The sequence below is a fragment of the Triturus cristatus genome, chromosome 2_1, assembly GCF_964204655.1.
Source record: "Triturus cristatus chromosome 2_1, aTriCri1.1, whole genome shotgun sequence".
Classification (NCBI taxonomy): Eukaryota; Metazoa; Chordata; class Amphibia; order Caudata; family Salamandridae; genus Triturus; species Triturus cristatus.
The window spans coordinates 874,325,694-874,338,946 of record NC_140581.1 but is presented as its reverse complement, the minus strand read 5'-3'; the positions used below and the strand labels follow the sequence as shown (position 1 = coordinate 874,338,946).

General features: G+C 41.6%; 1 protein-coding gene across 1 annotated transcript in view; it reads left to right on the top strand.

The window, feature by feature from the left end:
- CEMIP2 (cell migration inducing hyaluronidase 2) overlaps positions 1-13,253 on the top strand; it is a 380,005-nt gene that overhangs the window by 357,960 nt on the left and 8,792 nt on the right. The window contains exons 22-23 of the mRNA XM_085633019.1: positions 3,053-3,201; positions 12,114-12,220. Coding sequence (XP_085489145.1) covers positions 3,053-3,201; positions 12,114-12,220 — 256 coding nt within the window. The remainder of the gene's footprint in view (positions 1-3,052; positions 3,202-12,113; positions 12,221-13,253) is intronic.

The following is a 13,253-nucleotide window of genomic DNA, read 5'->3' as shown; positions in this document are numbered from 1 at the left end:
CGCAGAGGTGCATCAGGAGCAAGAAGGATGGTCCCTTGGGAGTTGGTTTTGGGACACTATTAAAAGTTGGGGATGGAGGCTGTTTTCATTTATCCTAATACCGATTGTGATACTATGTGGATGTTGCTTGGGGATTCAGTGTCTGCCACCTTTATGTTTGCTTTTTATGAACTGCATCTGCCCTAAGACTTTGAACTTTGAAGCGGAACGAATGAAAACTCTGTATGAGGTGGAAGTTCGTAGTATTATGGGGATAGATCCAAACTAGACAAGCTGGCGAGATATGTTAAAAGGGAGGACTGTGGAAATTTAGCTTGCAAACTGAACATTATCTGCGCCATCTTGTCTCTCCCCAGCGCGACACACAGGAAAGCGCACGGCAGCCATTTTAGGCACCCTGGTCTCTCCCTGCTCATTGCCGATCGCCAGCGCGTCCCCCTGGCGCTGCAAGCATCCCCCGCGCGCCGGCCACCCCCGCTCTCTCATACACGGGCCATAAACCCTCTCCTTCTGCGCGACCCTGCCATGGAACCGCATCCCACGCCTGACCGACATCCCATACATGGTCATGCATCTCTTTGATAACCCCCTTCCTCTGCGCCCCATTGTCCGAACCGATCCCAGGCCATCACCTAGCCCTGCGGATGCAGTTTATTGTCCCTACTGTAAGGGAAACGCCCCACATCAAAGGGATTACAGTAGATCAAGGCCCCCCACCCCCTGAGACCCGACCGGTCACACACACCCCCCGGGAATTGGCGGAATATCCTGCTGTGTGATAGCCATCTCCTACTGCGGGTGGGGTGGGAACTTCTACTGTAGCTATGCGTGGGATCGGATCTGAGCCAAGGATTCTGAAGACGTTCTTTCATGCATCAAAGTGATCTCAAGAATGTGCCATGTATGATAAACCTGCAATAAAGTCATAAACCTGTGTATAAGAGGCCAGGCCTCAGAGATGCAGTTAGAGCACCTCGTGACGATACCTTGCTGTCTGATCTGATGTGTTCTGCTCCGACGGAATAAAAACTTTGCTTCCTGCCTTCCAGTCTCCGGCGCCTGCCTCTTTCATTGGTAAATTATCGAATGGTATGAGAGGCGATTACCGCCGGGCAATACTTGAAAGGTTATCGACTGAAACTGCCTCTACCATTTAACACGGTGGTCCACGGGTTCTGTCCCTAGCAAATTTATGCTGAGACACCTAATACTGGGACCATATGGATAGCTCTTCCTCGTGCATTCCTCCACTGCTGAATGCTGTCTGTTCTCAGTTTTCATTCTCCCCTTGATAAGGCCACTAACACCACCTACCTTGTCCCCAATTTAGGTGCAAACATGCAGTGCAACTACTTGCGCCTCTCTACGGTCTGCAACCTAGTTTGGGCTCCAGTGCGAGAAGTGTTGCTCGCATGTGTCCCTTTGCAACTTCCAGAAAGGATGTTGCTGGCTTGAAATGTCCGATTCATGGGCTGCAAGAGTCTATGGGTTCTGTACCCAGCAGATGCATGATGCTCAACCAAATACTGCACATAAGGGCTGTTCTTCCTTACAGGCTGCCGAAGCTTCACCCAGAAGCAGACTGGCCTCAAGCAGTTGAACCTCTTGATAAGCACTTCTCAAGTCCAGCTTTAAGAAGTACTTAGCATCCCTCGCGACAACAACACAATCTCATTGATATTTCGCACGGAAAAACAATCCATGAAGATATTTAAACCCTGTAAGTCCCCACAAAACCTTAGACTCTGATCTGCATTTTGGTAACTATAACAGGGAAAGGCCGCTTTGAGGCTTTCACAGGTTCAGTGACCCCATCTAAAGTCATCTATTTGAACACAGACTTAATCTCCTGCCTAATGAGCAATACCATCCGCCTGGCTTCATGCCTGCAGGGATTGCTCCCTTTTTAATGACAATTTTGTGCATGTACCCTTTTACAGTACTCAGATTGCTCTGGAAGGCACTACTAAAATTGGACAGTATCTTATCAACATTCATGTCACTAACGACCATAACCTTAACAGGTGCTCTTGCCTGTCATCCTGCCTGTGTCATGGTCTGAACTACAGCATTTTTTTTAACTTAAGGATGGGATGAGAGGCAAGCTACTTTATATAGACAAGAGCCCTGTGGTTTTTCCTAGGGGTCAGCTGGTTCCCAACTGTCTGAAGTAGAACAACACTGCATGAAAGATGTATATAATTCCAAACACTAAACATTCCTGCAAGGCTTAAAACTACACAATTAATGCATTTCTTCTCATGATAAAGCTTCTGAAGATCAGAACTATAGTTCAACATGCTTAATGTTATAAAAGAAAACAAAAAAGGCAGGGTGCTCTAAGATAGCAACCATTGTGAAGTAGTGTATTTCTATGGTATGTGACTTGCAATTGAATGTGGGAGACCATTAAGATTGGTTTCATTATCATATCCTTTGTTACAGGGTACGTATTTAAATAGCTATCAGTCAAACAAAATTACTCGCATAAAGTGGTATTTATGTGAAAAGTTTGAAATGGCAAAGCTCTTTGAAGCAAGTAATAAAAAGTGTTATATCAAGAAAGGTAAACCCCTTTAACTTACAGCAGTGGCAAGTGAAAATCGATATTGAACAGTGTAAGGGGATTAAGGAGATCAAGCAAACATCTAGTGAACATGCAGCAATACGCCGGCCAGTTCAAGCAACCTATATATTATAGAGATTGTAGATAAATAGACAGTCTTGTTCATATAACTGACTGCAGAGTGTATTATCGGCAGAATATTTTGATTTTGCAGCTAGCAAATTACCACTTTTTAAAATGCCTAATGTTCCCTGTATTTTTTACAGTGAATTCCACGTTTTGTATGCAACTTCAAAGATTCTGGAATATATCTACTTGTTTGTTAAGCATGGAGCTTTAACTGGTTGCTTCTCTTTCGACTTGACAGTACTTTATAATGAAGAAACATTTTAGATGGTTTATATATCGTGCAGTTTGTGTTGTACTAAGTTGTGATTAAGTCTACTGTGTCAGTAAATGTTTCTTGTTCTCTACTTGCTATTTCAGGTTGGAAACAAAAAATATCCTTTACATCAAATAGGTGTATTGCTGGTCATCATTGATTCATGTACTGGAACAGTGAGATTCAATACATCTTTTCCTAAAGCAAATATGGGAGTTTTGGAAACCCATTTAAAGACCAAAGTTCAGCCCAGGTATATTAGTTATGTTGAATGTTACTTATTTTAAAGAAATGTCTATGGCTATGTTTGTGGGCATGTGAAAAGAGTCCGCCTCGGTAGTTTCAGCTCCAGTAGTGATGCTTGCCTTCAATGGTGATTATATGTTTCAATTAGAAGGTGTTTTGCATTGGTTAAGTTGCAGGGGAATGGAATGCCACCTTTTTGCAATGTATAAGACATTTCATCACATGCACACCACCGCAGCACAAATCAGCACGGCAGTAGCAGCCAGTATCGTGCATCTGCGATGGAGTTGTGAACGGTTTGCAGCGATTATGGAAAGGGCACCCTCATAAATAAAATAAAAAATAGATGGGTGTATGAGTGAAAATCCTGAAAATAAAATACATACATTAAAAAAAAGAGCTTCACAGGAGGGAGTTGGGTGCGAAAATAAATATCCTGCTTGCTCCCTCCCCCCTTCATAATGCTGTGCTGGTAATCACACCACTCTAGCCATAAATGTAGGGAAAATGTGAAGTGACACATTGCACAGGAAAAAAGGAAGGGGTAAACAATAGGTAGAGAACTCGCTGTGCAGCAAACACTGGCACAAAACGTCAACAGAGAATGTTGCGCTGTGAAATATCCTACTACCGTTATTGCTATGTGTAGTCCATGAAATAGAGGGACTGTTTCATAAATCTGTTTGCACACCTCACTAAAGCGTAAGCGCACAAATAGTATAATTTACAAATGTAAACTCTATATGTTGTTCCCAAACGTTTTCACTCATTATTGAGTGTATTCACATGTGAAATTATTCCACCAGGGGTTAATTTTACACAAACACAGACCGATTTGTGGGTTTTCTCGAGTGAAGTCAGCTGCAGCAGCTGGTGAACAAAATCATGTGTGTGAGTATGCACAAATCATTTGCAGGTAGCACAGATTTCATGGTATGAAAAGGGAGAGAATACTAACAGTCAGCGAGGATATATCAAAAGGGTTTTCTCCATGACCAAACAGTTTTACCATATGAAGAAAAATATTTAGAAAGTGCAAATGCACTTATACACAACATTTGCCAATGCAGAAATATACACCTGCTAATTTCCTAATGCATACATTTCTGTTTTGAAGACTATAATAGTTACAGCTTCTCCGGTCTAATCCTCAAAATCTCTGTGTGTTCCTAGAAAGTCAAAATGTGTGTAAAATTCGAATTTCTGAGCTTTGTTGTGATTCAGGCTGATAGCTATGACATTAAACTTTTCTTGTGCATTAAGTAAAGAACTCAGGTGAACTTCATTAGTGTTGTTAATTGTACTGAAAAACCTCATTCACTCACTAAAATATTCCCAATAAAATCCCACTATTGCCAGAAAACATTCATGGCACATTGCAGCACCATTGTTTGGGTCATGACTATTAGGTTGCTAAAATAAATGGCATAACATGCAAAAAAATATGTTGTGGATAATAAATCCCCAAAATGGGAACAGCAGCAATAGATGGCTCACTTGCATAGCATACATTATTGACATAAAAAGATTGATCAGTGCAAATTTAACATTGCTTTTATTAAATAGGGTTCCGAAATTAAACAATTTTGGGAAATTCAGAAAATGTAATTAGTATTGTAGGATAATAATAGAGGCTACTGATTAATTCCCAAAAACAGTTGGGCAAAAATATGCATAAAATCCAGCTTAAGGGTGCTTCTACTTGTTATTTTTTGGGTACATAAAATTTCTTCCAGTGTCACTTATGTAAATATTGTTTTGGAAATAAGGGTTAGCAATGTTAATACAGGCTATAGTACTGTTCTTAAGTCTCCACTGAGGTCGCTCTGTAAGAATTTCAGTAGCCAGTTTGTTTAAGCACCATTTCCCTATGATTAACAAACACTATTAGATTTTTGTCCGAGGACTCTTTTACTTATGGGGGAGTGTGAGATATGTTCAGTATAATCGTTTGGTCACCACTTTGATATTTAAATGGCATAAAATGCTAATTTAATTTGGGTAAAGAATATTTGATACACAGGATCATTTTAATATTGAGGACACCGGAATGTAAGATGTTGTGGTTGACATTATCTTTTTCACAGAGGATCCATTCTCTCCTGCAACTTGCCTAGACCTTATCCTGCCTTTTGTCTTTAAGGTGACAACCACCTTCCTACTTTGTGCACTTATAATACAAGAAGAATTAAGAAGCTCATTTGTAAATGTTTTCAGACTGAATCATGTAGCATTTTCATACTGTTCCTAAAGCCAAAGTAAGGTAGACTGTGTGTGCTCTCAAAGATGTGGTTGGTAGGATGGAGTGTGGGGAATTTCTCCTTTTGTATATAGTGCCCTCACACACCCTTTCGAGTGTCTTGCTTCATCATGGGGCGTTGCTCCTCGTGGGGGTGGCGCTGCAGTCCCCCACGGGCCCCGCAAGAGGGCTCTTTGTCGGAGATCTTTTGGTTGGAGACGCCGCAGTTGTGCATGGGGGTGTGTGGGCCTATCGGAAGGGAAGTGGGTGGTGCGTTAAAAATTACTGGATAGAGTCCAAGACCTTTATTCACGGCTCTACCTAGCAAAAGTTAAAATTTATAATCCTGGAGCTCCTCTTGGAGAAAAGAATAAAGAGGGCAGATGTGAAAAATAACTGCTGCTCTCAGGATAGTGAGTGGGAATCCTACTGATGGGGGGTCAACATGTTTCGCGCTTAAGGGTGGGTCCTTAAGGGATCCCAATGCGCTTCGTCAGGACCAAGAATAAAAAGTGAGTGAAGGATTTGTGAATAATCAAAAAACAGGTTTCTATAAAGTGTTGTACTGTAAACCTGTGGTACCTTAATAGTAAGGCGAAACAGCGTCCTCGCGCTGATAGGTTTTCCTTCTTATTTGGAAACCTTTACCCAACCTGGTAAGGTAGAGGAAAAAAGAGAGACACACACATGGACAGAGGGGAGAGAGAACAATAAATGCACAATGAAACATAGCATCAAGTAATCATTATACATTGTATGTTGTAGTTACCATGTAAACAGCACAAGGTAGCATATATGCAAACCATGCTTCTACTAATGACATGCGAGTGTAATGAACTCGTTGTGAAAAGTAATACAACATCGTGCATGAAAAACCGCTATAGTACAGTGAGAATATTGCTGTATTTCAAGTGCCAAATACTTCACTTATCCAGCAGTTTGTGTGAGATGAAAAACACCGGTGGCACCGTGGGGACTGCTGCTGTCATTATGGCGGTTTAAAAAGAAACGAGCAGTACACCTCTATAGTGGAACACTCGTAATTGTGAAGAAATAACAAGAAAACTGAACTTAAAGATCAAGCCTACCCTCAAAGTGTAGGGATTAGGGCTCCTTCAACAGCGCGGAGTTGGCACAAAGAGAGACTGATAAAAGGGAAACAGAGCGGTATGTCATGGACGTCGGTATTTGTCACGATCTCACATGAAAACCGAGCGTATAGGCTCACCTCTTGGGTCTAAGTAAAATACTCACAAGTGCTCCTTGGCCCAGGACGTGGTAACCTACCCCTCCTCCGTCTACCGCTGGAATGGATGAGGGACAATGTAAGGATGTGCTGCTTAAATATGATCTCAAATAATGCAGGGTTCCGTGTTGGGGCGGTCCCTGGGCGCTGGAGAGTGATGTCATGACGTTGCGTGATTGGTTGTCATGGTAACTCTGGGAAAACAATGACGCTACTCGATGACGTAGTGGCGTTATGTGAATTATTGTCAAGGTAATCGTGGGAAACGATTCATGCCGGGAAATGTGGTAATGTTCACTCCGTTGTTATGGAAATCGGTAGTATCTATGACGCGAGAGAGAGTAAATAAATGCGTTCATAGAGAATCGATTTGGTGTTTCCCATAAAAAATAAATAAATAAAGTTTTAAGGTATTGAAACAAAGTGTTTTCAGGTAATGAAAACGCTGGAAAGTGAAGTCATGACGTTGCGTGATTGGTTGTCATGGTAACTCTGGGAAAACAATGACGCTACTCGATGACGTAGTGGCGTTGTGTGAGTTAATTCCAAGGTAATCGTGGGAATCGATTCATGCCGGGAAATGTGGTTATGTACATTCCGTTGTTATGGAAATCGGTAGTGTCTATGACGCGAGAGTGAGTAAATGAATGCGTTCATAGAGTTAATTCCAAGGTAATCGTGGGAATCGATTCATGCCGGGAAATGTGGTTATGTACATTCCGTTGTTATGGAAATCGGTAGTGTCTATGACGCGAGAGTGAGTAAATGAATGCGTTCATAGAGAATCGATTTTATGTTTCCCATAAAAAATCAATGAAGTTTTAAGGTATTGAAAACAAAGTGTTTCAGGTAATGAAAACAAGTGGGGGGTTTGAGGAGAGCTAGTATGAGAAGGTATCTCAGAGACCATTAGGCCGTCGTGGCACTCTGGTATCCGAGAATGGCGCTAATACAATACGTGTTTAGGACAGTTGCGTAAGTATTGTAGTACCATTCATTCTCCCTATGGTTGATTGCATGAAAGTGTATGTCACGTATATGCCAAGGATGGAATTAGAGGGGAAATCCCTGATAGGGGTGTGGTATAACAATAGTCAAGCTCCCATTTGATCATTGTCTGTGTGGATGTATAGATGTCACGTTAACTCAGCCCATGGAATTTCATCATTCAAACCCATGGAGTCGCATCTCAATCTGTGAACCCATCGTTGTTCCTGTTTAAATAGAGTCTGTTTTGTCCAGTGGGGATTGGAGACAATGATGGTCCATCTTAGACTATTCGCTGTGTGTCCTTGTTCTGCAAAGTGTGACAACAGTTTGGTGTTAGTCTTGCCTCGTCTTATGGTACTTTTGTGCTCCCCCATGCGGATTTTGACTGCTCTAGTGGTCATTCCCACGTACCTCTTGTTACATGGGCAGACTATAGTATAGACACAGTTAGTCGTGTTACAATTTGTGTGTCTAGTTTGGCGCCAAGGTGTACTAAGGCCCAAGTCGATTTCTTTGGAAACCGTAGTTTCTGGCATGTCTTTACATGGCCCATTTTGAAGAAAGACACATTCTAGGAGACAACAACCCCTTTAAGGAACACATTCTTCTATGGCGTCGTTACATTGACGATGTCATCTTATTCTGGCGAGGGAATGAAGACCAATGCATTGAATTCTGCAATTGGGTCAATACTCTTAACCCATACTTAAAATTCACTAGCACAAGGTCATGTCAAACTATCCCGTTTCTGGACCTCCTCATTTCATTGGAGAATGGTTGTCTTCACACTACCAATTACAAGAAACCGACGGACAGGAACAATCTCCTTATCTACGACAGCCACCACCCCAGGGCACTCAGGAACAATCTTCCGGTTGGCCAATTTTTACGCCTCCGGAGGAATTGTGACACTACCAAGGAGTTTGAAATACAGTCTGATCTCTTCAGAGACAATCTGGAAAAACGACATTACCCAAAGAACATTATTCGTCAAGCTCATAAAAGAGCCAGAAACAGCACCAGGGCAGCTCTGCTTGAGATAAAAGAGAAATCTGAATTGGACACTATGACATGTGTCACCACATTCACTCCAAGCTCGAATAGTGTACAGAGAGTGATCAAAAAACATTGGCCAATATTAAATTCAGGTTCATTCGAACCAGGCCCGTCACCCCTCTTCGCATTTAAACGCACACAGAACTTAAGAGACCATCTGGTACATACAAGGCCAAAACCACTATCCGCACACCAATCAACACTCTGGTCTCTACCACCAGTAGTAGGCCACTACCCCTGCGGCTCATGTTCAACATGTGCAGAAACTACGGTTTCCAAAGAAATCGACTTGGGCCTTAGTACACCTTGGCGCCAAACTAGACACACAAATTGTAACACGACTAACTGTGTCTATACTATAGTCTGCCCATGTAACAAGAGGTACGTGGGAATGACCACTAGAGCAGTCAAAATCCGCATGGGGGAGCACAAAAGTACCATAAGACGAGGCAAGACTAACACCAAACTGTTGTCACACTTTGCAGAACAAGGACACACAGCGAATAGTCTAAGATGGACCATCATTGTCTCCAATCCCCACTGGACAAAACAGACTCTATTTAAACAGGAACAACGATGGGTTCACAGATTGAGATGCGACACCATGGGTTTGAATGATGAAATTCCATGGGCTGAGTTAACGTGACATCTATACATCCACACAGACAATGATCAAATGGGAGCTTGACTATTGTTATACCACACCCCTATCAGGGATTTCCCCTCTAATTCCATCCTTGGCATATACGTGACATACACTTTCATGCAATCAACCATAGGGAGAATGAATGGTACTACAATACTTACGCAACTGTCCTAAACACGTATTGTATTAGCGCCATTCTCGGATACCAGAGTGCCACGACGGCCTAATTGTCTCTGAGATACCTTCTCATACTAGCTCTCCTCAAACCCCCCACTTGTTTTCATTACCTGAAACACTTTGTTTTCAATACCTTAAAACTTCATTGATTTTTTATGGGAAACATAAAATCGATTCTCTATGAACACATTCATTTACTCACTCACGCGTCATAGACACTACCGATTTCCATAACAACGGAATGTACATAACCACATTTCCCGGCATGAATCGATTCCCACGATTACCTTGGAATTAACTCTATGAACGCATTCATTTACTCACTCTCGCGTCATAGACACTACCGATTTCCATAACAACGGAATGTACATAACCACATTTCCCGGCATGAATCGATTCCCACGATTACCTTGGAATTAACTCACACAACGCCACTACGTCATCGAGTAGCGTCATTGTTTTCCCAGAGTTACCATGACAACCAATCACGCAACGTCATGACTTCACTTTCCAGCGTTTTCATTACCTGAAAACACTTTGTTTCAATACCTTAAAACTTTATTTATTTATTTTTTATGGGAAACACCAAATCGATTCTCTATGAACGCATTTATTTACTCTCTCTCGCGTCATAGATACTACCGATTTCCATAACAACGGAGTGAACATTACCACATTTCCCGGCATGAATCGTTTCCCACGATTACCTTGACAATAATTCACATAACGCCACTACGTCATCGAGTAGCGTCATTGTTTTCCCAGAGTTACCATGACAACCAATCACGCAACGTCATGACATCACTCTCCAGCGCCCAGGGACCGCCCCAACACGGAACCCTGCATTATTTGAGATCATATTTAAGCAGCACATCCTTACATTGTCCCTCATCCATTCCAGCGGTAGACGGAGGAGGGGTAGGTTACCACGTCCTGGGCCAAGGAGCACTTGTGAGTATTTTACTTAGACCCAAGAGGTGAGCCTATACGCTCGGTTTTCATGTGAGATCGTGACAAATACCGACGTCCATGACATACCGCTCTGTTTCCCTTTTATCAGTCTCTCTTTGTGCCAACTCCGCGCTGTTGAAGGAGCCCTAATCCCTACACTTTGAGGGTAGGCTTGATCTTTAAGTTCAGTTTTCTTGTTATTTCTTCACAATTACGAGTGTTCCACTATAGAGGTGTACTGCTCGTTTCTTTTTAAACCGCGATAATGACAGCAGCAGTCCCCACGGTGCCACCGGTGTTTTTCATCTCACACAAACTGCTGGATAAGTGAAGTATTTGGCACTTGAAATACAGCAATATTCTCACTGTACTATAGCGGTTTTTCATGCACGATGTTGTATTACTTTTCACAACGAGTTCATTACACTCGCATGTCATTAGTAGAAGCATGGTTTGCATATATGCTACCTTGTGCTGTTTACATGGTAACTACAACATACAATGTATAATGATTACTTGATGCTATGTTTCATTGTGCATTTATTGTTCTCTCTCCCCTCTGTCCATGTGTGTGTCTCTCTTTTTTCCTCTACCTTACCAGGTTGGGTAAAGGTTTCCAAATAAGAAGGAAAACCTATCAGCGCGAGGACGCTGTTTCGCCTTACTATTAAGGTACCACAGGTTTACAGTACAACACTTTATAGAAACCTGTTTTTTGATTATTCACAAATCCTTCACTCACTTTTTATTCTTGGTCCTGACGAAGCGCATTGGGATCCCTTAAGGACCCACCCTTAAGCGCGAAACATGTTGACCCCCCATCAGTAGGATTCCCACTCACTATCCTGAGAGCAGCAGTTATTTTTCACATCTGCCCTCTTTATTCTTTTCTCCAAGAGGAGCTCCAGGATTATAAATTTTAACTTTTGCTAGGTAGAGCCGTGAATAAAGGTCTTGGACTCTATCCAGTAATTTTTAACGCACCACCCACTTCCCTTCCGATAGGCCCACACACCCCCATGCACAACTGCGGCGTCTCCAACCAAAAGATCTCCGACAAAGAGCCCTCTTGCGGGGCCCGTGGGGGACTGCAGCGCCACCCCCACGAGGAGCAACGCCCCATGATGAAGCAAGACACTCGAAAGGGTGTGTGAGGGCACTATATACAAAAGGAGAAATTCCCCACACTCCATCCTACCAACCACATCTTGAGAGCACACACAGTCTACCTTACTTTGGCTTTAGGAACAGTTACCCTCTCAAAATATACATGTGATTCTGAGGGAGCACGGGTACTGGACCTATTTTCTAAATACGCTCCCGGTCCCCCCTCTTTATGTGATATGAGCATTTTCATACTGCCTGTGTGTATGCGCTGTAATGTTTTGTAGTATTACAGATAGCAAGTAGTACTATTATTCCTACTCACTGCCTCTCATTTTTCAGACCTCCGTAACATGAAATCCTGTTGGTTTCTGTTTCTATTACAAGCCTTATATTCGTTTACCTGTTTGAGTAGTGTATGGTCTCTTAAAATGTATGGAATGTAATATTGAATGACTATCCTGCACTGTTCGAGTTTTCTCTCAATTTACTGTTTAATGTTTTCCCCAGTTCAATAGTTCTCTTAGTCACAAGAGGGGAACTAGGAAATATTGATGGGATCTCAGAAGCATTGGTATCTCTGGGAACAGCCAAGAAAGCCTATCTTCAAAACAAAGGTTTGTAATCATTTGGTTATGCTAAACTTGTACCTGTTGATCACTTTAGACTGTACCATGAAAGCAGTTGTTTTAGAAGATGGTTTTTGCCTGAAGAAGACTTGTTTGGTATCCAAATCTGCTCTTAGGCACTTGGAAATGCTGAGACACACATTTCAGAGACTCTGGTAATTATTTCATGTACCCAGGGCCTGTTGTGAAATTTAAACTTGAACATTTTGACTTCTACTTTATTTTCTGTTTCAGTTTACTATAGCTCTTGAAATAAAAATGGTTAACTTTGAGTGTGTTCATACTTGTGTAAAGTCATATTAGATATTTACAATGCTACTCATATGCACCTATATGGACCAAACTTAATGATTTTTATAGTACCATATTGTACAATCTGCAGTAAAATAAAAAAGCCATAATTTAGTCTGGTCCTATATCTGCCTTTCACCAAATCTTTGTCAATGCAGCTTTTCAGCTATGTTCGATTGCTTCACTAGAGACTTGACAAGGACAACACATGTTCATTTTAAGTTCTAATTTAGCAATTTTTAGTGGTGGGGCTATGACTATGACATCAGTGTGAGAATTATTTAATCCTCTTCAAACTTTTAGCTCTCGAATCTCTTCTTGCATCTCTCTCTCTCTATCTCTCTCTCTATATATATATATAATATAGAACATAATAGTTGAACAAGAGTAAGGATGCATTCATACAGGAAATAAGAAAAAGCAAAAGATGAGAAGACATATTTTGTAAAAATAATAGGATGAATAAGTGAAGAAAGGGCTTTTGCTGTGTCTATGCCTAACGCTTTGTTAAAAAAAGAAAAGTGAAGTATAATAAACGAGACCCGAAATGAAATATTGCGTCTGAAACTTCAGTATGTGAAGATTGATGGAATCTAGTTGAAGTAATATTAGGGACATTTTGTTGTTTTCATCTGGTGAGTGTGTCTCTCAAACCCATGGGTCAGAGGAGTTCCTTCATTATGCTAATGGGTGTAAAATAAAAAATCAATATGTAGTTGCACAAATGTAG